We start from the raw sequence: 26474 nt of genomic DNA on the forward strand, positions 1-26474 counted from the left end.
GTCCAGGTTAGAAATGGAACAAGTCAATGCTTCCATGCAGATCTGCAGAGGGGGTCAGGCCTGTGAGTGTACTCATCCAGTGTGGGTAAGCTAGAGAGACCCAATCTCAAAAAAAAAAAAATGAAAATGAAAAAGAAAGAAAGAAAAGAGAGGCAATCTTCTCTGAGCTAGCGCCCAGAGTCTCAGAGTCAGGAGCCCAATTCTGATGGAAGAAGACGAATTTTTAATTGTTTAAATGAGCATGAGCTCCATGAAAATTCTTTAAATGACTTCAGGGTGGGGAAAGGTCACACTAGTTGGGGAACAGGGCATCATGGGATTTGCCTAGAATTAGCACCCACGGGAAAGTTCAGCACATATCACACAGTGCCTTAATCGAGGTTGTTGAATTGAGCTGAATGGAAAAATCTCAGTACAAAAATATAATAGGCATGGCTCGATGTTGAACTTGTGTGTTTTATTGTTGGCACCAGAAATGCTCATGTCCTATGTTATGTTCATGTACATACTGTAAACAAGATTGCATTAATAATTTTCTGATGGTTCTGTTTCAATGAATCTAGGTTTTAAAAAATACATTCACAAACTACCTTATGTTTAAACACAATGATTCCCTTTTATTTCTTAACTGTACCCAAAGACCCACAATAAAAAAATCATTTAAAGCTGTGAGTTCCGAACTTGTCGCGTAGGAAAAAAAATATATATCCATTTGCAACATAATTCAAGAAGCCTCTGATTTAAAATACACAGCAGCAATATAAAGAGCTGGTGGCAATCCTAGTCAGTGTGGAGACTAAGATCACGGTTCCTTCTTCATGTCACATCTAACAGTTAGAGTAGTTGCCAAGTTCAATCAGAAAAGTTATTGCTGAATTTGATGCACTGGACTGGTGTGAGCCGTACCAACGAGCCCTGGAGAATGGCCTGATTTTGGAAACCCCAAAGGGGGACACCTCCATGATTGTTCAGAGAGGGTCCTTGCTTCAATTCCTTTCAGTTACGTGCTCCAAATAAAAAGTCAGTTAAGATTTAGCAGCCGCAGCCCTTAAGAATGATTTCCGAATGGAACGTGAATTTTCTCCCTCCCGTTCCCCACTTCCTCTCTTCTCCAATCGGCATCTTGCCCTGCCACTGGGTTTCTAATTTGTATTTTGTTCTCATTAACAGCTCATCCAGCCCACTCGTTTATTTTAGACAAAATCATTAGAATAATAGATTCAGCAATCCATTACTGTAACTGTTAGGATATCTTGGGAACGAACCCTGTTGATTTTTCCCCCCGTTAGTCAAAGATACAAATTTGATCAACTACTGTTTTGTTTTTTAAAATTATTAAATACACCTGAGATTGCCAATTGAGCTCTCTATATGTCTCCTGGAGATAACACTGCTGTGATGAACAGCAAAATAAAAACAAACAAAACGAGGTAGGTTAAAACAGGAAGCGCAACACAGGTATCATTATGCAACACCTTAAGACCACAGGCAGCCATGCTTGTAGCTAGTAAACAAACAAACCAAAAAAATCTGAGACACTCACGAAAAAATGGAAATCATTTGAGTAAGAGTTTATAAGGACACAATTCAACCTGAACTAAATACATACATATTTCTGCACAGATGTTGTTCACTATATGTTGGGTAATTTAGAGGAAGGTAAAATGATTTAGGGTCTCAGAATTTTGGCCAAAACCCTGCTTCCAAGTTCCATAACTTCTGGGCCTAATGATGCTTTGCTTTTTCTTCGGTTGGCTTAGCCATTTAGACTGGTTTTTTTTTTTCCAACCCAGAAGGACTATAGGCAGCTCAGAAGCTTTTGCTTTTGTTTGTTTGTTTGTTAGTTTGTTTGTTTAAAGTCACAGTTTTCATCTCTAGAAAGTGGCACCCACAGAAGAAAGAGGTGGCGTCGACTGAAATCAAGATGTCACCCACACCTCAATTTCCCCGGCAGGATTGGGGTACACTAACCAAGGTCCAGGCAGAATGATGCCCAAGCCAGGTGAGCTCTTAGCCCAAGAGGATTTTGTGCATTCTCGTAAATATCATAGCATGTTTTCCCAAAAGCTCTTCTTCTTCCTTTCTCTGAAACCCATTTGCCCTCCTGGTCTTTTGCCCTAACCTGTTGCATAATCAAGCTTTGGGAAAGATGTGCTAAAGATTCCCTCCATCTCCAGAGCCAACTCAACCATTTGGCATTAGTACCCCATCAACACGCACCATTGTGGAAGGTCCATATTAGAATAGGGACTGACAGACTGACAAAAATGGTAGTTGATTTATTAGTCTAAGGCTAGTAGTTTAGCCATTTAAAATCTATTTCCCAAAAGAGGGGAAAACTAGGATTTTTCTTCTCTTTTAAAAATTCGTTAACTAGTTGCTGTCAAAAAGCAACCTTTAGGTTGGTGAAGGCAAAAGATTGCTAAAATTACCCAGCTATACAGTTATGGCCTTCAGAGGAGAGAGATAAGGTACATTTATTGTGCTGTCTCTCACCATTCAAAAGTGGTAATTTTACAACATTCGGCATACTTAATGCTAGCAGGCAGAGAGAATCCAAAGAAGATTCCTTTCCTCAACACCATTTCCTTCCCCATTCATATAAAGTAAGGGACCGAGAATTGTTTGTTTGTTTGTTTTTAAAGCAAAAAGTCATAACCCACTGTAACACAGCAGAATAGAAGATCACAAAATGTTTATATCCCTAGTGCCGAAGAGCTCCGGGTCCGTCTCTGTTCAGAGACAGTGTGGCATTCTTGGGGCTCTCTGAGAAATTCTTGCCTCTTGTCTCTCTCTTTCTCAAACAGGCTGCAACAATGAAGGATGGACTGTATTTTGGTGGGACAACAGGGTGTGAGGAGTGGGGGACAGGAGGGAGTGGAGGAAGGGGAAATCAGTGTGTTCAACCAAGCCTTCTGTATCTGCCTCTAGACTGGCGTAAGTCCACACGTGTCATGTTCTTTTAAAATAGAAAGAACGCCAACAAGACAAGAGCCAAGTAAATGTTCATCTGCTACCAGTTCATCATGGAATTTCTGTTGAGGGTCATGAAAAACACTTGGCTACTTCCTCCAGATCGCACGGATGCAAAAAATACCTGTTTGAAATTAAAAAAGAATTAGTTCAATCACATGGCTCTTTTCATTTTCTTCTTCTCAACCGTCCATCCATTTTTCTCTCAAATGTTTTGTTTTTGTTATTTTGATTCAGTTTTTAAGATTTAATAATTAGTGTTTAGAAAGTGCCATGTGATATAGTGCAGGATCTTCTGCTCTCATAGTTTTATCATCATCATCATCATCATTGTCATCATTGTCATCATTATTTTAAACCCTTACCTTCTGTCTTAGAATCAATACTGAGTTTTGGTTCCAAGGCAGAAGAGTGGTAAGGACTAGACAAATGGGGTTAAGTGACTTGCCTGGAATCACACAGCTAGGAAGTATCTGAAACCAGATTTGTACCCAGAACATCCCACCTCCAGGCTCTATCCCCTGAGCCACTTAGGTGCCCCCATCATCGTCATTATTGTTATTCTCAGGCCAAGTGATTGGAAATGAAGTGACTGTCTTTTTTTGAGGAGGGATCTTGTAAAATCCCCCTTTGTGGGAGGATTTAAACTTTTAAAAGAATATGTGGAGTGCTTATATGATGTCTGTAAATTCTAGACTTGGACCCTCAAATTCTGTATTCCTTTAATGAGAGTCACAGGCTACTTGGGACAAGTGCCCTGACTGGAGAGGAAACTCTATGTTTAATATTTATTACAGAAATTCAGTTTCAGGCTTCTATACTTGTGCTACATATCAAGAAAATTAAAAATCAGAGAGGGTCTTGGCATATCAGGTGCCATCTATGGGGGCAACAAATAGCAAGAGGCTGCCAACCCATTTTGCTGGGAGAAAGGTGGCACATTTTGGTTGCTACAAGTGTGAGCTGATTTTCAGTGAATCACTTGTACCAGAAAATGAGTACAAATGGCCCACAAATGGACTTTTGGCAAGGTCCCTCTCATGTCAAAGACAGCAATAGCTGTTTCTCCAAAGTACTGGAAAGTCATTGTAACTTAGTCCTCAGTAACTTAGTTAATCTACACTAACTTCCCTCACGTTGTTTTGGTTCAGGAAATTGTCTTTTGGCACTTGTGGTAAAATCTTTGCTACTGTTTTGCTGTAGCTTCCTCAGAAGGTTATTGTTGCCTACACCTTCTCAGGAAGTGCTTTAGATATATGTCCTTCAGGAGATGCTACATGTGAAAAGAAAGCTACTTTTCGGCTAGATGGATTCTTTCAGGAAATTTCTGCCACCCACCCAAGGAAGGCAATTTTTGGAGAGTGTCACAGAATAAAATCCCGAGAGCCAAAGTGTTAACGTGTCTCACGGTGGATGCCTGGCTTCTGCAGCCTAAGCCTAGGTGGCTGATATGTTGTCGGTCACATCCTAAAGGTATGGGCCTCTCTTGGACTGGCCTTTGGGATCTGTCCTGGTCAGATTGTCAGAGCTCCCTGGCTCTAGTGCAAACCAGAACAGATATTCAGAATCTGGTCCAGTCCAGAGATGTACCCCCAAATTGGTCTGAGATCTCACTGGATTTTGGATGGGACCATGGCCAAGATGAATATCTGTCCACTCACTGAATTCTTTCCTCCACCAGCAATTATCTGGGAAAGCTTTTCAGGAATGGTTTTTGGGCAGGTCAGAGCCAGTTGGGGCTAATTCAAAAGTGTTAAGAGCTCAGCTGAAAGGAAACTTTGGCTTACCCTAAGGGAAGAGGGTAAGATAAAGTTGGTCCTGCTTCAGAAAAATCCTTGGTAGCAATTGATTATGAAAGATCAGGCTATTTTCAGCAGGGCAGATTTTTCTTCTGCAGTACTTCAGAGAAACTTTGCTGGAATGACAGACTATGGCACTAGTCAAACTTCTATTTGTCTCTAGGATGTGAGTGAAATAAAATTGGTCTTGCTCAAAGCGTATATTTCTGTACCGGAATTTTTTCTATTTAATTCTCAAAAAAGCCACGTAATAGGTTAAGTCCTGATAGTTTTATTTTAAAAAATCTACACAGTGAAATACCAAACTAGCAGGTGTGAGTTAATCATAGGTAGGCTAACTGTTCTCGTCTGCCTTGAATAGGAATCCAGATCTAATTTGTGCCAAGTATGACTTTTTTTTATTGCTGAATGATCACTTAGCCTACGAAGCTTTCCAAAAGTATTTTGTACTGTTTGTATAACACAGGAATGTGTGTGTGTGTGTGTGTGTGTGTGTGTGTGTGTGTGTATTGTACATTTTAATTATTCACATGGATCAAATCACATTGCTTAACCCAAATTGGATGAAACTGTGTTTGTAAAGGAAAAGGAAGGTTTCACAGGTACCTGGTGGTCTCTTAAAATGCAAACACTAATGCAAATGTTGAAACGGATTTACCTTATCATTTCTTTCACATAGAAACTTTAACCTTTGAGCTCGCTTATGCATAAATACTCCATCCAAATGTCCTGTTTCCACTGAACGGATCTCAATAGCTTTCTCTCCCCAGCCCATTATTTGATTGGAATGAATGTAGGCTGTCAAAAGGAATTTCCAAAACTGCATTAAAAACATTAGATGGGCAATAACTTACAGTATCTGTTCACATTTAAACCACAAACATGACATACAGTTTGACATATACATACAAAGCGGGTCTTACAAGTGTTATTTCACAGACTGTTTTGTGGACTCAAATGGTTGTTTCACTTTTCTTGACTTTCGTGTCAATTTGGGGGTGTAACTGTTGAAGGAGAAAAGGAAGGGTTAACCTACCCACAGAGGTGGGCATTTCTCCCCACTGGAGCACCACATCTTTTGTGATCCGGCCATAGGTATTGACATACACCCCCTCATCCTCATAGCAAACGAGCATTTCCATTCCATCCGTTTTAGGCAAGATGACAATAGCGTGAGGAGTGATATTACCCTGAATCTAGAATTTAAAGAAAAGGTTATAATTACATGGAGCTGAGGGCTTCTGATGAGAGAAACCATCCCAAACAAAGACCCCAAGGAAACAGCAACTAGCATTTTTGTTGTCTTTTTTCAGTTTTATCTACGAAGACAGAGCTTTCTTGCATTTGCCACAACCCAACCATCAAGTTGTCAACTCTCTTGGGAAAGAAGAGCCTTCTCTATTGAAAAGAGAACAACATTTTTACTGCTTGAGAGGATAGGAGGCATTTTATAGAAGCATCACATAGCAGAGGCTGACTTTGGGCCAGAATATGTATGCTCAGATATCTTCCCTTCTACGGTATTCAAGGTAGCTTGGAAGAGTCCATAGAGAGATGTCTGTGGAGTCAGGAAGACTTGAGATTTAAGTCTTGCTTCTGACACATATTGGCTGGTTGGTCCATGGCAAATCACTTAATCTCTCATTGCTCTGGGTAACTCTAAGACTACATGTTGTCAAAAAGGGGCTAACCTGCCCGAATAAGGAGAATTCCTTCTCCAGTTCTCTATCCAAATGAAATCATGAGTCCAGCCCTTTATCCTCTGTAAAATCATACTGTGAAGACTCTCGGGTAAACTAGAATAGGGCAGGGATATGATCACAGCATATTTGTCATTGGACTGCCGACAAGACACAACTCCCATCACTGACCTGTAACTAATCATGTGCAAGTTATCTCTATAATAAACTCACTAAGCAATGGACCAAAGAAAGAGGGGAACCAGAAATAACTTGAGATAAGAACGTTTTTCTTAAAAGAGAAAAATCCTCTGGGTCCCAGTTCCCTAAAAATCAATGACATCTGTCGTCTTGAAAGAAATTTCCTGTGCCTATTTATAGTTCCAAAGATGTCATATTGAGGGTGTTAAATACTTTCTATCATGGAACAATCTCTCAGGTGCAAAGACCATCTTGAAGCAGTCACAAAGATGGACTTCCAAAAATCCAAATTTAATAAAAATCTAGTAAACTGGCTGCAAGGTACTCTGCTGTTAGTGGGGACAAAAACAAAACAAAATAAAAAAAATCGTTTCTCTCCTAAGGAGCTTATATATGCTACCGATTCAATTTGCCAATGGAATTTAGTTACATAAAGACTATTGTATCTTAGCTATCTGTTAATGTGCCTTGGGTATAGTATCAGAAAGAAGCATTTGGTATTTGGATCGTGGAAGTAAGCATAATTCATATCAGTACTTTATAAAAGCACCTTTTCAGCCTCTAGTCAAGCAGTCATATAGTCAATCTCTGATATGCTCTTGAACATTTTATGGACTTACATGGGATGGGATGTAGATATCATACGAGTTTCCTGAATCTACATCAATCACGTGGAAACCAGTGTGTGATCCAAAAATAACCTTTAGCCTTTGGCCCTCTTCTACTGTAAGGTCAACAAGTAAGGGCTTGTGCTGGAGATCTGCAAAAGACTTTAGACAACACTTTGGTTAGTTTCCGGACGACACTAACAATGGGTTACGTCTACCATTTTCTGATGGTCCAATGGGCATATCTTCCAACTTTCAGTAATTAAAGAACTAGGCTAAGTTTGATGCTAATCTTAAGCCAGTTAGTTCACAGGTCCTTCAAAGCCTTTACTACTCCATTCATGTTCCCTTAGAAGCATTTAATAATCTAAAACTTAGACTTCAGATAACTCCTTTGCCATAGCAATTGTTTTGGCTGTTGAAGTCCTTGCATTTTCTTCTTCTGTTCATGGCTGGAGCTCATTCATATTCATTCGTCTGTTCATCCATCCGTGATTCAAACCATTACTATAGGAACGGCAAAGATGAATACAAAAATATCTGTACCTTCAAATTTGTTTAAAATTTAGTAGGGGACCTCAGAATTTAGTAATTCTGAGGGATAATAACAATTTTGCATGTTCTTTGCTTTTTTTCTATCAATATATTGATTCTTTTAGTAAAAAGCTGGTAGTCACTGGAGGGACCCAATGCACACGTATATTGCATGCACATTTGTCTCCCCTATTAGAATTTTTTAAAAAAACCTTACCACCTGTCTTAATGTCAATTTTTTTATTAATACAATTTATTTCCAAGTATCTTAGTCTTCCTTCCCCTCCCCACATTAGAGAAGGCATCATCCAGCAAACAGATATGTATATAGAGATTATATTTTTCAGATTTCCATTTTTCAGTTCATTCTCTAGAGGTGAACATTCTGAAGTTATTTTTCAAATATTAAATCAGTAGCTGTATATATCATTCTTTTGGGTCTACTCATTTCACTCTTCATTATCTTATGTAGTTCTTTCCAAGTTACAAAATTTAATCTGTTCATCATTTCTTATGGTGCAGTAGTATTCCATCACAATCAGATACAACAATTTGTCTAGTCATTGTAAGTTAAGTTTTGCAAGATTTTGCAAGAAGTCCAAGGGTCCAGTCTCTGCCTCCCTTATATAGGGCACAGCCCAACCGACAATTGGTCTCATGCCCCAGGATGGCATCAGCAATCTCCCAAGATTCCAAGTGTCCAGCTGCAAACTGTGGCCACAGGCATGGCTTTCTTGAAAAATCTTGCAAAACAACTTACATTGTTCACCAGTTGATGGACATCCCCTTGATTTCCAATTCTTTGCCACGATAAAGAAAACTGCTAGAAATATTTTAGAAATTAGAGATTCTTTTCCTTTTCCTCTGATCTTCTTGGGGAATAGATCCAGCAATACTATTGCTGGGTCTAAGGGTATACACAGTTTTATAGCTCTCTGGGTACAATTCCAAATTGTTCTCCAAAATGGTTAGCTCAGTTCACAGTGCAATAGTGTTCCACTCTTCCACATCCCCTCCAATGTTTTATTTTTAAGAAGCCTTATCAATTTGACTGTCCAACTGAAATGACTGTCCAGCCTTCAATCAATCAATAAGCATCCATTGTCTATTGTGTGCCAGGCTCTATGATCTGTGCTGAGTGTACAAAAACAAAAGTGTAATACTTTCTGCCCTCAAGGAACTTCCATTCTATCAGGAGAGATGTATATACATGTATAAATATAAGCAGAAAAAATAGGCCTAGCATTAAGGGGGAGTGAGATCAAGAAAAGCCTTTGGGTAGAAGATGAAATATAGATTTATACTTGAAGGAAGAAAGAGATGTTACAAAGCAGAAGTGGGTATATCCTGGGCATGAGGATGGCCAATACAGAGGCACAGTCATGGGACATGGGAGGATCATGGATGAAGCTGAAGGTCAGTTGAGCTAGATTATAGAGAGTAAAAAAGTTAGAAAGATAGGTTGGGAGATCAGATTGTGAAGGTTTTAAAAATCCAACTAGAAGTAATTCTGTTTTGTCTCAGAGATACTTGAGTCTGTGCCATGGGCAATAATGGGTTTCAGGAAAATCATATTGGCACCTGAGTGGAGGATGGATTGGAGTGAGGACAGACTTGAAAAAGGGCAGCCAATTAGTAGGATGTTACAATAGTCTAGGGAAGAAGTAATGAGGGTCTGCATCAATGTAGTTGTTGTGTGAGTAGTGAGAAGGTGAAGGATGTGAAGAATTGTAGACAAAGGAAAGCTAGGATCTGAGCAGTGATTACTTTAGTGGGGATGAATTTGACTGATGAAGTGAGGACAATATGGAGGTGAGAATCTGGGATACTGGAAGGATTGATGATGTCCTTGTCAAGAAACATGGAAGCCTGGAAGAAGGAACTGATTTCTTGGGAAAAAAATAAGGAATTCTTTTTCAACATGCTGAATTTAGGATATCTAAGGGAACTCTAGATAGAAATATCTTATAGGAAGTTGGTGATGTGGGACTGAAACTTAATAGAGAGTTAGGGGACCCTGGGTGACAAAGTGTTAGTGTCCAGAGATTTTACCAAACAGTGCAAACACATTCCCTTCAGCAACTATCCCTTAAGTGCTCTGTGATTGTTTCTAATAAATGTGTTCTAGAACTTTCTTCTCCAAAAGCGATAATATGGTAACAGGGAGATGAAAGGGGAGGGAAAGGAAAGCCCATTTTTATTGACAAATGTGCCATTTGAGTACAACACTAATGAGTTGCTTGTGCCAGGGGAAATGTGAAGAATGGGGTGACTCAAAACAGATGAGTGCCTCCACATTGACACAAGAAGCCTCCAGTGCACACATGAGAAAAAAAGGACGGAAGAGGAGAATAAAAAGCCCAGAATGGGAGAAATAATGGGGAGGGAGTAGGAGAGAATGGATTCACATCTGCCATTATCCATTGCCATGGCTCTCCAGACAACAGGGTGCCTGGAAGGACTGGTCTCCCTTCTATTAGCATGTTTAGCCTTTGGAAACCTGCATGGATGAGACCCCTGTGAACTGTTCAATCCAATCAATTAAATCATGGTGAGCGTGGACTTGGTCATTATTGGAAATGAAAGTATATTAAAAATGAAAGGGAAAGAAGTAGATGAAAATAAGTTCCCAAAGAACAAAGTAATTTCCAATTAATTAACACAATTAGAATTTGTTTGAAAGCAGTTTAACATTTTATTAAAAAAGTGGCATGGCTCTATATGAGGTATAGTAGTTTAAGGTAAAAGACCTTCATGTAGGGTCAGAAAGCCAAAGGTTGACTCTTGGCTCTGCCACTTTCAAGGACCCTTCGGTAAACCATCTCACCTCTTTGTCTCTCAATTGTAAAATAAGAGGGGTAGACTAGATGACGTATAAGCCCCTTCTAACTTTGAATCTGTGATCTATGATAAAGTGAGTTAGTTAAACTAAGAGCTTTTACTGAACAGATAAAGCCTTCCTAAAGATCCTTTGTTTTCAGAATTCATCTCGATTGCCCACATTTCCTACCAAAAAACAAAAGCAAAAATAAAAACAAATCCAAAACCCCAAACAAAAACAAATCATCGCAATGATTTACTTTGGCTAAAGTGCCCCCTTTCTTTGATAATCCCAGAATGTCAGAGCATGATGCAACCCTGGTGACTTTCTCCTTTTTAGACACAGGAAACTAAGGATCACGGAAAACAAGTCATTTGCTCAAGGTCACTAAGCGAATTAGATGCAGAGCTAGGAATGAGACCTCCTGATTCTCAGTTTAGCCACCTTGAACCCCACCACACTGCTCTTATTAGAATGAACAGTCTTCCATTCAGCACACTCTGCCATGGGCAGCAACTTTATTTTGCTTTCATTGAAAGAGTGGTGCCTGGTAAAGTTAATGGATTTGCAGGGGAAGCTGGGCAGCGCTATTGTGTGCCAATATTGGAGTTGGAAAGACCTGGGTTCAAATGTGACCTCAGACACGTCCTAGCTGTGTGACCCTGGGAAAGTCACTTAAGCCTGTTTACTTGGAAAGTAAGCTTTTAAAAAAAACAACGAATTTTTCAGACTGAGAATCTGAGTTCAAATCCCAACTCTCTCCTTTATAGCTTGTGCAACTTGGGGCAAGTCTTTCTTCTCCTTCTGGACCTTAGGTCCAGAACTATCAACGGAGAAGGTTGGACCAGACAATCTCTCAAGCCTTTCCTGGACCAGATGATCTCTCAAGCCTTTCCTGGACCAACTCTTATGACCATATATGTTTCCTGAGAAGATGGAGGTCTGGCATTTTTCTCGCTTTCAGACATGGACTTGGATTATCAATCCTGTTTCATGGATGCTAGTGTGATTTAGGAGAGGAAGAGGAGAATATCAAGGAGTTATCAATTGTTAAAGTTTCAAGTATACCAAAGGGCCTTTTAAAGTAAGAATTTTGGCTAAAAAGGGACCCTACACTACAGTCTATTTAGAAATTATGGAAGGATGGCAGCAGGCATGGAAGCTTCCCTCTGTATTCTGCACAGAGGTTCAGTGCTGGACACACAAGACAAAAGATCAGCTTTGTCAGTCATGATGCTACCACTTACCTTAAATGCCATGAATTTGTGGTATGGCTTAGGAGCCCATGCATATATCTCCACGGCATTCTTCAAGGCAATCACCAAGAATTTGATTCGTTCATATTTCACTAAAATGGAAGAGAAAGATCTACCATAAGTAAAAGAAATGCATCGGTTTATTATCCAGTTGTCTAATTCCCAAACATAACACAGGACAGATGGCAATTTTCTTTCCTTTTTTTAAATAATATTTTGTTTCTAATTATATTTAACAACAATTTTCAGTATATATTTTCTGAAATTATAAGTACCAAGTTGTCTCCTTCCACCCCTTCCCTCTCTCCTCCTAGATATAATAAGCAATTTGATCTGCATTATACATGTATTATCATGCAAAACATTTTCATATTGGTCATTGTTTTTTAAAAAATACTTATTTTTTTCATATTGGTCATTGTTGTAAGAGAAAACTCATGTAAAACCAAAACTCCAAAATAAAATCATAAATGAACTAAAGTGAAAAATCACGTGCCTTGATCTACATTGCAACTCCAACAGTTCTTTCTTTGAAACTGGATAGCATTCTTTGTCAAAAGTCCCCTGGATCATTGTATTGCTGAAAATAGCTAAGTCTATCACTGTTGATCATTGTACAGTATTGTTGTTAAAGTGTACAATGTTTTCCTGGTTCTGCTTATTTCACTCTGCATCAGTTTGTGCAGGACTTTCCAGCTTTTCTTACTTATCATTTCTTTCAACAAAATAGTATTCTACCACCATCATATACCACAATTTGCTCAACCATTTTACAATTGATGGACACCCCCACAATTTACAATTCTTTTCCACTGCACAAAGAGCTGTTATAAATATTTTTGGAAAAGTAGATCCTTCCCCCTATTTTTGCTCTCTTTGGGATGCAGACCTAGTAGTGGTATTACTGAATGGAAGGATACGTACAGTTGAATAGTGCCTTTGGCACAGATTCAAGTTGCCAAGAGAACAACTTTCTATGTGGAACATAGCTTGGTGACACAAGAGGACAGTAGTTTTGGAGTTAAAGAATCTAAATTAGAATCCACACTCTGCGCTTACTACCTGTGTGACCTTGGATAAATCCCTTCACCTCTTTAAGCTTCATTTTCCCTACCTGTAAAATAAAGATGTTGAACTAAATGGATCTCTAAGGTCTCTCCTACTTTAACACCCTATTGTGAGATGATTGATTTAGAGCTAGATGGGGGACCTGAGAGGGCATCCAGTACCTCTGCCAAGAAAATCCAACATGGGGTCACCAGAAGTTGGACAGGACTAAACAACAACAACTAATTGACTAATTTTTTGGTAATGAATTCCTCTAAGCATACCTGGTCTGGAAACCCATTCTAGTGGATCAACACTTGAAGCATTTTCCAATGGTCAGTGTCATTCTCAGATGAGATAGGACAGTAAGACTTGTAGTTAAGGACTCAAAGTTTATCACATAGAAAAACAGTAACAACCTAATTTTAGGTTTGAGATGAAGAATGTGTGGGTTACATGATCAAACTTATAGGAGCATAATGAAAAGCAGGAAGGTCCTCTAGAGGTCATTAAGTCTAATTCATTTAACAAATGAGGAAACTGAGGCACTAAGTAGTTAAGGGCACTTTCTTGGTACCACACAGCTATAAGTGTCTCAGTTAAGATTTGAACCTAAGCCTTCCTGACTCCAACTTCAGAACTCCCTTCACCATACTTCATAAGTGCTAAGTGGCGACTTACCGACTTTGTAATGTATACAGCCTTCCAGGTCCCCAACGGTGATCCAACCTTGTTTCTTTTCAACTTCAGGATCGTTGTGTAGGATTCGATTTCTTAACCAAGACAGATAATAAACTCGAAGCTTATTTTTCTTTCCTGTTTAAATACAAAAGGCTTAATTTTATACATCCCAAAGAGGACTCTTTGCCCCATCTACATTTTAAAAATACCATTGGCACAGCAATGATCAGACGACAACATTTTAGCATTAGAGTGCTTCCCCCCCCACCCCCCCAGAGCACTCATGGTTAAAATTAGAGGGGCATCACTTTTAGAATGTGTTGCTTTCAATATGACCTGTTTTATTTTATTTTATTATTTATTTATTATTATTAATATTATTTGCTTTATTTTCTCTTCTTGGATGTTAGCTCTCTAAACTGTTTACCCTTAAGGTACAAAGGAAGTTCTTACTGAATTCAACGAGATCTGAGTGCCAAGACATGTGCAACCAGGGCTTCCTGATCTTTTCTATGTCATGGACCCCTCTGGGAAGCCTTTGGACCCCTTCGCATTTTCATGTTTTCAAGTGCATCAAATAAAACATATGATAACAAAGGAAGCCAATAACACTGAAATAAGGATGTAATTCCCTGCCATCCCATCATCCAAGTTCAGAGATTTCCTCAATCGAGCTAGGGACTCCTTGTTAGAATTCCTGTACTATATTCAATCATGGGTGTGTAAGTGTGTGTAAGTGTGTATTGTTTCAGGGAAAATCTCAGCTCTCCAATCCTCTGGACCCACCACAAGCACAGCCTTGATGACTACTGTGTTTGGTTTCCAATATCCTTTATAGAGATTCTATGTAACGAACAAAGAGCAGGATTAAAAATGGTGGAAAAATGGGAACAATTTCATTCTACAACAAAAAAAGAAGGATTAATTTTAGGAAAATCAAACCACTCACTACACTTTGTGAGATCTAACCCGGGGGGTACCCCAAGTCTCCTTGAAAAGGAACAGAGAGGACAGAAGACATTGTGTCCTTGTGGGCAATATGTTCTCAGAAGTAGAACTAGGCTCAGCATGCTATTGAGCTAAAAGGGAAACATCTCAGAAATGCTGAGCAGTCTGTGAGGGATGGAATTTGTCTTCCTTCCCTGTAATGTAGCACAACTAGACACACACTCAGCAATAATGACCATATTAGATTACTGAGCCTACGAGTGCTAAAACTAGGAGAGTTTGTACTTTTCCACAACTCTGTCTAGATTTTGAGAAATATAGACAAAGGGATATTTGGCTTTAGGGGGTAATAATAGTTTATAGCTCTCTGTACCCTGTATGATGCTTTTATATTTGTGAAATCTATTCTTCTTATTTTCATTTTCCAGGTACAGAACTTAAGAGATCATATTGTTTCCAAGTGTTAGAGTCAAAATCCTAGGATCTGGGAGGGACTCTTCTGACCCCTAATTCAGGACTTTTCCATAGTCCTGGAATTGGCTTTCTAAATGTCATTGCTTCATCTGTCAAATGAGATGGTTGGATTAGATAATCTCTGAAGGAAGTGCCTTTCAACTTCAAATCCCATCATCCATTATTATGTTTATAGACTTCAAAAGGTGCTTTGTCTGGGAAGCTAGATAGCTCAGTGGATTGAGAGCCAGGCTTGGAGATGGGAGATTCCTGCTTCAAATCTGACTTCAGACACTTCCTAGCTGTGTGACCCTGGGCAAGTCATTAAACTCCCATAAATTTACCATAGCTCTCTCCTTACTGCTCTTCTGCCTTGGAACCAATATAGAGTATTCTAATTCTACTTCTAAATTCTAAAATGGAATGTAAGGGTTTAAAAAAAAGGGTTCTTTGTGTCCAACTGATGAGATATATGCCTTAAGAACAGAATGCATGAAATCTTTACACACTGGAACTGCAGCTAATGGATAATCATATGATAAGAGCCTCTTTAAGGGACTTATTAAAATTAAAATTATTTAATTTATATATATAATAAAATTTTATATGTATATAATAAAATTTATATATAATAAAAAATTGAAATAAGATAAATTAAAATAAAAATAAAAAATAAATTAAAATGTTACTTGTTTTAGAGAGCAGAAGCTAAGAAAATGCAGCAAATCTGGCAGCAAAGTCCAATCCAGGAGCGGTTTCCATATCCTTTTTTTGTGTGTGTGTGTATGGCAGTGTTATACTGAGGGAAGTCAAGGAATCCCCAGCATCTGTTTTCATTTAGTTCTTTCCTTTTTTGAGCTTTGTAATAGAGGGAAAATGATTGCCCCCATGAATGAGACACAACATCCACTAATGAGAAGAAAATTGATTATGGATATGCGATGCCACCAGGGTTCTCTTTCATATGGAGAGGCTGACCACAGGATACCCGAGGGGGTGACAAAAGTTTAGATCTGTCACCAATCCATGGATGAACCTGAGCAGTCAGAGTTAAGGATAGGGACTGGATCTGTGATTTCCTTAACATAGGAAACTCCTGGATAAGGAAAGTCTTGGTACTCTTGCCGGTTGGCATTGATTCTACAGCTTAGAGACTTAAAGAGTTGCCAAGAGCAGACATATGAAACCTGAGAAGGTGACATTCCCACCTGATTGAAGTGAAATTTAGAGATATTTAGCAAATCAATAAAAATACAATAGAATATAGACATAAGGTTTTCCAAGAATATAGGTAATGCCAATATGTGATTAATGTGTGCCTGCAGGGATCTTTATTTATGGATGGTTTAGTGGCCCCCATTTATATTTGAGTTGGACATCAATGACCTAGAAAGCACTGGGATTTTGAGCAACTTGCCTATGGTTACATAGTCCCTAGCAGTTATTTATTGGTGTTGGAACTTGAAGCCAGATCATCCTGGCTCCAAATCCAGCCTTCCCTCTACCATTCCATGGGTGAATCAGCAATTAAAGAACCAAAAACTCTGGCCAAAATGCTTAGCCCAGGGATTCTTTATTGCTATTGCTTGGCATTCAATCCCTTTGACAATCTAGTGAAACTTATTGACCTCTTTCAAGAATCATGTTTTTAATGTATAAAATAGAATATAGAAGACTACGATAGAAATCAATTATACTTAAATAGGATTATTAAAATGTTAAAAAAGAAAAACCACCCAAGGTTTCAGACTCCAGTTTAAGAATCCCTTAATTAGAGGGATCTAGTTCCTAAAGTAATTTCTGCTCCCTTTAAAAACAATGAGGAAGAGGCAAGTAAAGTGGTTCAGAGGATTGAGAGATGGGAGACCCTGGGTTCAAATCTGGCCTCAGAACTTTCCTAGCTGTATGACCCTGGACAAATCACTTAACTCCCACTGCCTAGCCCTTATTGCTCTTCTGCCTTGGACCCAATAAACAGTACTGATTTTAAGATGGAAGGTACGGGTTAAAAATGGCAATACCAACAGTGATTAGGCACTGAGTGGTCCAATAGAAATGGGAAAGAACAAAAGGCCTCATTGGTTAAACAAATATTTTTTCAAAATGGAAGAAATTTCTGAGTAGCTAACCATGCTTCCATGCTCAATCCATTTAGCCAAGGGTGAAATACCTGCTGAAGGCAAAGGAGACTAAGTGGGCACAAAAGATCATTGGAAGAAGCATCTCTGAAATAAACACTATTTTCAGAGGTAGGGAGGGAAGTCTAAGGATGAACAGCTGCTTCATAAAACCAATTCATCGTGAGTGACAAAGAGGTAAAGACGGGGGCCATGAATCGAAGAGAAGGAGAATCTTGTCTTTAAAGGCAACACTAAATTTCTAGGGTAAGACACTTTTTCATTTTGTTAATATTGGGGCTCTTGCTCTATGATCCACTTCTGTCTTTCCAGGTTCTCTTTTTGGGGACACATAGCAACAGAGTAAATGACTTTTTCTTAATAGGTGCTACAGATGGAGACACAATGCTTCTGCACTGGGCTGAATGCTTCTGCCAAAATGGCACCAGCATAGGAACAGTATGGCTCTTGGGAAAAAAGGCTGCAGACATTTGGCCAGTGCTCCCTCCTCCTCTGCTTTCACCCCCTGAGCTCAATATTTTCATTTTCTATGTCATGTGGTAGACAGCAATTTACCCAGGGCTGCAGCTCAGAGACCTTAATGAGATCTTCAGTACATCTTGGCAGGGGCGGGAGACCCACAGACAAATTGCCATCATTGCTGAGTTTGTGTCTGATTCAGATGCCCCGCAGAGAAGGGGGACAAACATACCCAATGATGATGGAGCTCAGGTAGGAAGAAAGATTCCCTTTTTAGGTCATAATGTGCCAGTGCTACGACTTGGGTGATGTATCTGAGCCCACGCTGCTCTAAGGTTCTGAGTCACCCGGTAGATGGGGACAGCACTCTCTGACTTTGCCAGAAACAGAACTGCAGAGCTGGGCTCTGTTAGCCATGTAGACCTTTGGGTTCAGCCACCACGTTCATACCTGATATTGTCACGAGGACGTTAAGACCCTCCAAGACGTCCATCTGCTGAAATCGCCTTCTGTTGATCAAGCTGTAGACCTTCCCTTGCCCACTTCGGTCCAAGAGCATCAGTCCATTTTCCGTTCCCACTAGGAGGTTCACACCTGTGGATTTAAAAAAGCATCCAGAGGCTAAGATTTTTGCAAGTTAACTCCCTCATTAGACTAGGAACTCCTTGAGATCAGCGACTGTCTTGTGCCTTTCTTGGTATCAACAGTGATTGGCACATAGTGTGGGAGCTTAATAAATACAATATTCCCAATATTCCCAGATCCTCACTGGTACTCACCCCACCCATAGAATCTGATGCTAAATATTGTCATTTCTACATTCACAAATGCCATCAAGAAACTTCTGCCTCTCAACCTCAGACCTCCCCTTTCCAATTCATCTTTTACACAGTTGCCAAAGTGATACTTTTTAAAAATTTTGAGTATTTTCCAATTGTTACATGTTACTTGTTCTTTCCTTCTCCCAAAGCCCCACCCAGCCTCCTTAGCTGATGCACAATTCCACTGGGCTTTACATGTATCCTTGGTTAAGACCTAATTCCATATTATTGATAGTTGAACTAGAGTTATCGTTTAGTGTCTACATCCCCAATAATATCCCCATCAGCCCATGTGTTCAAGCAGTTGTTTTTCTTCTGTGTTTCTCCTCCCACAGTTCTTCCTCTGAATGTGGCTAGTTTTCTTTCTCATAAGTCCCTCAGCCTTTTTCTGGATCCTTACATTTCTGCTAGTAGAGAAGTCCGTTATGTTCAATTGTATCACAGTGTATCAGTCTCTGTGTACAATGTTCAAAGTGATACTTTCTTAAGGACCATCCATATCCCACACATCCCATCCTGCTCAAAGGGTGGCTCTCCTTTATCTTCAGGGTCAAAATATAAAATTCTCTGACATGTAAAAATCTTTATTACTTTGTCCCTTCCTACCACTGCAGGCTTCCAAAACACAGTACTTCCTTTTATACACTCTGCTCTCCAGTTCTGCTGACCTTGAAGCTTTCTTTACATCTTCCATTAGCTGTGCCCCACACCTGGAATGCTCTGCTCCCATCTCTTCCTCTGGGTTTCCATGGTTTCCTTTAAGTCTTGGCTAAAATGCCACCTACTATGGGAGACTATTTTTTGTCTAGACCCATCATTCTAGTCTATTGGTAACTTTAAAATCTGGATGTTCAGTCAATGTTTTTGTTATCTTCCAGTTCTATGACAATCACAAATATGATCAATAAAATTGTTTTTATCTGGAATAGAGAGAAGATTTATGATTTCAATGGCTTAGGGAACTTCTAGAGAAGTAAATTCTCTCTGCAATACAGGTCAGCTGCTTCTTTACATGTCATAGTCTTAGAGAAATGCTTAGAATACTGATGTTAAGTGACTCATCCAAGGTCGCATAGCCAATGTGTCAGAGGTGGGACTTGAACTCAAGTCTTCTTGGCTTTGAGGTCAGCTCTGTCTTCTATGTCTATTCTGCCTCTCTTCTTTTTTTAATCTGAAGAGTAGATAAATATTGGTGAACAGGACAGAGGCAAAGATTGAGCCCTTTGGTCTATCTCTAGAAACTGCTATCCAAGATTATATCAATCCACTGACCACAATTATGTGGGTATAGCTTATTGACCAGATACAACTCTACTTAATTTACTACCAGCTGATGTGCAGTTTTCCCCTTTACTCAAAAAGGATATCAAAAGATCACAAAATTAGCACTATAAGGGACTTCAGAGGCCATGTACTAAAAACCACTCATTTTTAACAGGTGAAGAAACTAAGTCCTCAGAGGGTGAATATTTTGCTCAAGGTCACACAGTAAGCAGCAGGCCATTTGATTCCAAATCTTTTGCTCTTCTCATTGCCTTGTGGAAATAACCCTTTCCATCATGCTGATTTATAGTCATCACACGTTATATACCATCTGTACAGCAATCCATTCTGAAATTTTGCTCGTGAGTGACATTAGGCATCCTGGTTTATATTTTCTAAAATCCTCTCCTTCTTAAGTGTCAAGTCTAACATTTTAGAAAAATCACCTTGGCAACTGAGTGAAGAATAGATTGGAGAAGAGAGAGACCTTAGCCCAGGAAATGGGTGAGAAAAAACTTGACAACACTCCTATCTTTTTAGTCGGTTTCTCAAAGACTACTGTTAGTAGGCTTGTAATCAGACAAGTTCTTTTTGAATTCTAGAATATAATTTGTCTGAACATGTATTTGCATTTGAAGTGCTCAGGTTCTCTCTATTATGTCCCATTTTACAGTAAGCTTTTCCTCCCAGATTTTCCAAAATGAAGATAATATGGAGAAGGTAGAATCAAAATAGGGATTGAGTAGTTCTGCCTTCTTTTTCATCTGATATTATGATGCCATTTTCCCTCTTAACAGAGCTTTAAAAAAACCCTACCATTTTGAGGTTTTCAGTATTTTGTGCTAATTTGAGTAGACATCCTGACTTTGTATAGGTCCATACAATAGTCCTTTGTCATGTATGGCTTACATATATATATATATATACACACATATATATGTGTATGTGTGTATAAATATGTATTTAAAAAACCTCTTTCTTTCTGTCTTCATAACAACTCTAAGACAGAAGGGCAAGGGCTAGGCAATTAGGATTAAGTGACTTGTACAGGGTAGAAAGTGTCTCAGGCCAGGTTCGAACCCAAGTCCTCCCTACTCCATGCCTAGTGCTCTATTCATTAAACCACTTAGCTGACCCAAGTATCCCCTTTTTTAAGAGAGCTCGTTGTATAGCTAGGTTTTTCTTCTTAGATTTTCTCCCTTATTTCTATCTCCAAAGAATTATAGTATACTCAAAATTTAGCATCTTTTAGTCTTTTAGCCTTTTTAAGACATTTCCTTTAAAAGTCTTTTTCAATGAGATCATGAATATCTTTTTCTTAGAACATTTAAAAATCTGCTTTTATAAAGTCAAGGGTCCAGATATTTCTATGCCCAACTCAGTTTGAGTTCAAAATTTATGAACTCTAAGACGATATGGTCTCTTTTCCCTGAAGTTCTCATAATTTTCATAGCACCAGTTGACTTTTCATTGTTGCTCAGCAATAAAGTTTGTTGCTTCTATCTTATGAGCAATGAAATAATCTATTTTCAGCCAAATGAGACATCCAGAAGTATGGTATAGGCAACTGGGGTTCCCTGTCACATCAGTTACTTGCCTTTGTGCTGTTTTTATCACTTGTATCATTTCCTAGTATCTGCTGGACTAGAAGGACAAGAGACAAAGCTCACAATGATTTTGCTTTTCCTTCCCCAGATGCTTCCACTGGGCTTCTCCTTGCACCTGGGTGGATTTCCAGATAAGTACATCCAGAACCTCCGAACTGGAGGGGATCTCAGTGTTTATTAAGGCTTTTCCCTCTATAACATGCCTGATATGAGCTCATCCAGCCTTTCTTTGAAGTCCTCTCATGAGGAAGAGCCCACAATCTCTTCCAAGACCACCCATACTATTTTTGAAGAACTCACACTGTTAATAAGTTTTTCCTTATATCAAGCCTAAATCTTCCTCTTAGCAACATCTTCCTCCTGTCCCAGGTTCTTCCCACTGGGGTTAAATTGAATAAGTCAAATCCTTCTTCTAAATAGCAACCATTCAATCATGGACCCATTAAAGTATAATAATAATAATAATAATAATAATAATAGCTCCCATGTAATAAAGGTTCACAAAATGGTTCCCTTATAATATCCCTGAAAAGACCACACCCTTTTGTAGATGGGAAAGCTAAGGATTTGATTTAAAAATCATTTGTCAGGCATTTCACAACTGTTAAATATTGAGGTAGGATTTGAACTCAGTTTTCCTGATTCTAAGGCAGCACCTTGAATACACCAAGAATACAGCATTATCCTTTTAAGATTTTAATTTCACTTTGATTATTACTGATATATATACAATATTGTTCAGATTTTCAAACCCACCAGGATTATTTTTGACTCATTTTTTTCTGTTTCCCCAGGAGAATTATGGGGCATCTCCTCTACTAGGATGCTTCTTGTCATGTTTAACTTATCCTCTTTCATAGTATCTGGGTTAAAATTTTTAGGGAGAAATTTTTAGCGCTCACCCTTCATGTTTTGCGTTACAACTCTTGCAATTGGACCAGTGAATTTCCTGCCAAACATACTGTTTCTGAATTTCAGATTAAACTGATTAAAAAACATTTTAGGGACCAACCATGCACAACACATTACATTGTACCCTATGTCTTGTTAGTGAATCATGATCTTGATGTGTTGCTTGGACAGAATCTTGTGTTTATTTTAGAACTCTAGAGTGGTGGAGGTTCATCTTCTTTCCTTCATTCTTGGTGTCATAGTCTTTCCACTCATCCATCTCTCTAGAGAGAGTCCTATTTCCCTGTACTCCTCATCATTTTTTTCTACTAGGCTTTCCTTTTTAGATAATTTTTTTCAGCCCATCTAGAAACTTTTCATCCTCCCTAATAAATGGGAATGTAAAGAGTTCTTCCACTCCCTGGACACTTTTATAGCATAATATAAAAGGGATGGCTAGGTGGCACAGTGGATAGAACTGGGGCTGAATTCAGGAAGACTCTTCTTCCTAAGTTCAAATCTAGTCTCTGACACTTACTAGCTATGTGACCCTGGGCACATCACCTTTCACCCTGTTTGTCTTAGTTTCCTCATCTGTAAAGTGAGCTGGAGGAGGAAATGGAAAACCATTCCAGTATCTTTGCCAAGAAAATACCAAATGGAGGGGCAGCTGGGTAGCTCAGTGGAGTGAGAGCCAGGCCTGGAGACGGGAGGTCCTGGGTTCAAACCCGGCCTCAGCCACTTCCCAGCTGTGTGACCCTGGGCAGGTCACTTGACCCCCATTGCCCACCCTTGCCAATCTTCCACCTATGAGACAATACACCGAAGTACAAGGGTTTAAAAGAAAAAAAAAAAGAAAATACCAAATGGGTCACAAAGAATTGGACATGACATAATTGAAATGACTAAACAATAACAGTAATCCTAGACTTCTATTCTCCCATCTGTAGAGTCTTGCTTTCCTAGACTCTTCTTATTTTCTCCTACAGTTTCCTTTCTAGTTGCTTTCTTCCATTCCACCTAGAAACTCTCCATCCTGACCAGTAAATAGGAACATAAAGAGTTCCTCCCCTCCTAGGGCACAGTATAATGAAAAGAATGATGGCACTGGATTCAGAGGATTTTAATTCAAATGATACTTACTATGTGACCTTAAACAAATTTCATTTAACTTCCTCAGGCCTTAGTCATATCATCTATAAAATAAATGTGTCAGACATTAGCCTCTGAGGTTCTTCCCACTTCTGAATCTAGAGTCCTTTGATGGGTTGTGAGTCTCACCTATAAGACAAGCTGACACTTGGGGACCATGGACAGAGCTCCTGGTCTCTGGTTTTATGATCCTATGACTTCCTTTGCCTTATGTTTGTATTGTCATCATTGTTATCCCACTAGCCATATATTTATACTATATAAATATATATTATATAACAACATAATATGTTATATACACAATATATAATAATATAATATATTATATGATAATATATTACATATACTATATATATAAATGTATGGCTAGCGTGATAACAATGATGACGATACAAATATAAAGCAAAGGAAGTCATTCTAACATATATGTATATGTTAGAATGTATGCAGCACTTTATAAATATTATCTTCTTTTGTCCTCAAAACAACTCTAGAGGATTGGTGACATTATTTTCATCCCCATTTTACAGATGAGAAAACAGAAGTAGCAAGGTTCGCTGAAGTGACTTGCTCAGGATCCCACAACTACTAAATCTTTCTGAGGAAAGATTTCAATTCCTAATTCCTGACTCTGAGAGCAGTACTCTAGCCTCTCCACCATCTAGGTGCCCCATCTATATGACCCCCTCTCAGGTAACATTTAGGTTTTAATTTATGAGAATTTTAGATGCTGAAGTAAGCTGGACAAGGAGATGTTTTTGAGTAAAGAGCATCTTTCTAAGCCCTCCTCAAATCACACTATGCTGGTGGCTACCTACATCAGCAAGGTTGCCCTTGGTCCCATGTGAGACCAATACCATACCAAATACGTTGTTCAAATCTCAATGGTCCAGTCCATCCTGACTCTATGTATGTGGTTGTAGCCATCCTGAATGATCTTCATTCTGCTTGATGAGCTTAATTTCCACTGCCAGCAAGAAGGATAAAGAAATAACTCACCCCACAGAGCAGCACAAAGGATTTCCGAATTGAAGCGTTTCTTGTATTTCCGAATCTCAGGTGTATCACTGTGAGGCCGAATGTTCGTTGGGTTCACATTGACCACTGAAATCTTCCTGGCTTCGTTGAGTTTGGCTTGTTCTTGCCTTAGTAGCTCACTGGTAAAAAGAGCTTAACAGACAGAGAAAAAAGAAAAAAGGATTAGAAACTAGAACATAAAATGAATTGAATGTGAAGATGATAGATGACCGGGACTATTTTCTGAAATGGGCTTGGAGTGCATCATGGAAGAGAAAACACCAAAGAATCTCTGAATCCAACACATTTTTGGTTGGTCTTTTGTTTTAGCAGCAGCTCAGTCATAAGCCATCATGGAAGCGGTAAACTATGAGGTCAGTGTACCGTGCCAACATGGACCGTCTGGGAAGTTTAGTTACATGTTAACATCTTAAAGTTTAGTTATGTGTTAACATCTTAAAGTTTAGTTATATGTTAACATCCAGAAGTTAGGTATTTGGTTTTAACTCTCATGTCCCCCCAGCACCCATTGGTAGAAAAGAAATTGACTTTAAAGGACTCCCACAAAAATCAGTGGGCCAATCTGTCTTAGTAAGCTGAATTAGAAGATTGGCGAAGCTCACATGAGTTTTGTAGTTTTGGTAAGTTTCCAGTTAGGAAGAAAGATTTTCTAAACTAGCCAGACCCTTGCAGTGGGCAACATACACCTAAGAATTCAATTCAATTCAACTCAGTTCAATTCAATTCAATTCCACTTGACAAGCATTTATTGAGCGCCTACTGCGTGCATAGCACTGTACCTAGAAATCGCTCTTGGGAAATGTATGGCACTTCCTTTAAGTCCAGAAATCCCTGAGGACCAGCCTTTTCTAGTGTCCCCGGATACCCTTGGGCTCCAAACAGAAACAGAATAGAAGAGATGAGGATAAAAGGGAAAATAAGGAATTCATTTTAGCAAACCTAAAAACAGAACAAAACCAAAAAATAGCTTCCCTTTGAAGTATTAGTTTGAGCAAAATGTTTTACATTATTTATTGATTCCTTTGCTTCTTATATCACATAGAGGCCAGCTATGAGCCCAAAGGATGCAGCCCATGCCGTGGCTTACCTGTGGCTGAAGATTCCTCATCGTCATCCTCATCGTCATCAGTTGGAGACGTCTGGTACACTCTGGGATCAACAAACGGGGTGAAGGAGGCTTTGGTGCTGCTCCCCATGCCGTACTATTAAACAGCCAATGAAAGCAAAGCTTAGGGAACTCACTTAATTGTCAACAAAGCAAGAGTCAGAGTAGGATTGGAAAAAGGAATGAACGCACCGTCCCACATACCCAGCTGCCTGTCCATACTTGACAGCTGCAAGAGTGAAAGTCTGTTTCTGTGGGTGTTTCCCAGTATGGTTATTCATAGGCGGTTAGGCATTTACAGGAATTGTTTTGTGGGAGCAGGAGTCTCGAGTTCTAGTTAGTAAATTACTAAGCCGGAATCAAACATGGTGCCCTAATATTGGTTCACAGTGTTCTCGAAGCTTGGAATGTCCTCTTTTCCCCACTGTTCCCCATTGACTAGACTAACTGCCTCCTTTGACACATTGGGAAACTGAGGTCAAGGTCCCTTTCTTTTAACCCCTATTGCTTAGCACAGTGATGGACACATAGTTGGTACTCATCAATGTTTTCATGTTAATTAATTAATGAGTAATTATGCTAATTAAATTACTGTTTTTGACAGTTAATAAATTGAAATTGTGGAGCAATGATTTGTCATGTAACACCCAAACAAGTAAATCATTATGCCCTAAGTAGAGATGATTAGGAAGGAAATTTAAAAAATAACCTCATCAATCAAAAGAAAGAAAAACAAAGTAAATAATCTTGATCCTAAACATCTCCTTATACTTAAAATAAAAGCAGCAGGACAGGTAGGTGGCTCAGGAGAATGAGAGCCAGGCTTAGAGATGAGAGGTCCTAGGTTCAAATTTGACCTCAGATACTTCCTAGCTGTGTGACCCTGGGTAGGTCACTTAACTCCCACTGACTAGCCCTTACTGCTCTTCTGCCTTGGAGCCAACCACAGTATTGACTCTAAAGGGTTTTAAGAAATAAAAATAAAATAAATAAAATAAAG

General features: G+C 39.1%; 1 protein-coding gene across 1 annotated transcript in view; it reads right to left on the reverse strand.

The window, feature by feature from the left end:
- Positions 1-436: 436 nt before the first annotated feature.
- TNIK (TRAF2 and NCK interacting kinase) overlaps positions 437-26474 on the reverse strand; it is a 369177-nt gene continuing 343139 nt past the window's right edge. The window contains exons 23-32 of the mRNA XM_044669552.1: positions 25457-25571; positions 25149-25241; positions 24331-24501; positions 18048-18191; positions 13600-13734; positions 11863-11963; positions 7273-7422; positions 5809-5968; positions 5431-5570; positions 437-3097 (exon numbers count right to left, since the gene is read on the reverse strand). Of these exons, the coding sequence (XP_044525487.1) occupies positions 3014-3097; positions 5431-5570; positions 5809-5968; positions 7273-7422; positions 11863-11963; positions 13600-13734; positions 18048-18191; positions 24331-24501; positions 25149-25241; positions 25457-25571 (1293 nt within the window). The 3' untranslated portion in view covers positions 437-3013. The remainder of the gene's footprint in view (positions 3098-5430; positions 5571-5808; positions 5969-7272; positions 7423-11862; positions 11964-13599; positions 13735-18047; positions 18192-24330; positions 24502-25148; positions 25242-25456; positions 25572-26474) is intronic.

Source organism: Gracilinanus agilis, chromosome 3 (assembly GCF_016433145.1).
Source record: "Gracilinanus agilis isolate LMUSP501 chromosome 3, AgileGrace, whole genome shotgun sequence".
Taxonomy (NCBI): Eukaryota; Metazoa; Chordata; class Mammalia; order Didelphimorphia; family Didelphidae; genus Gracilinanus; species Gracilinanus agilis.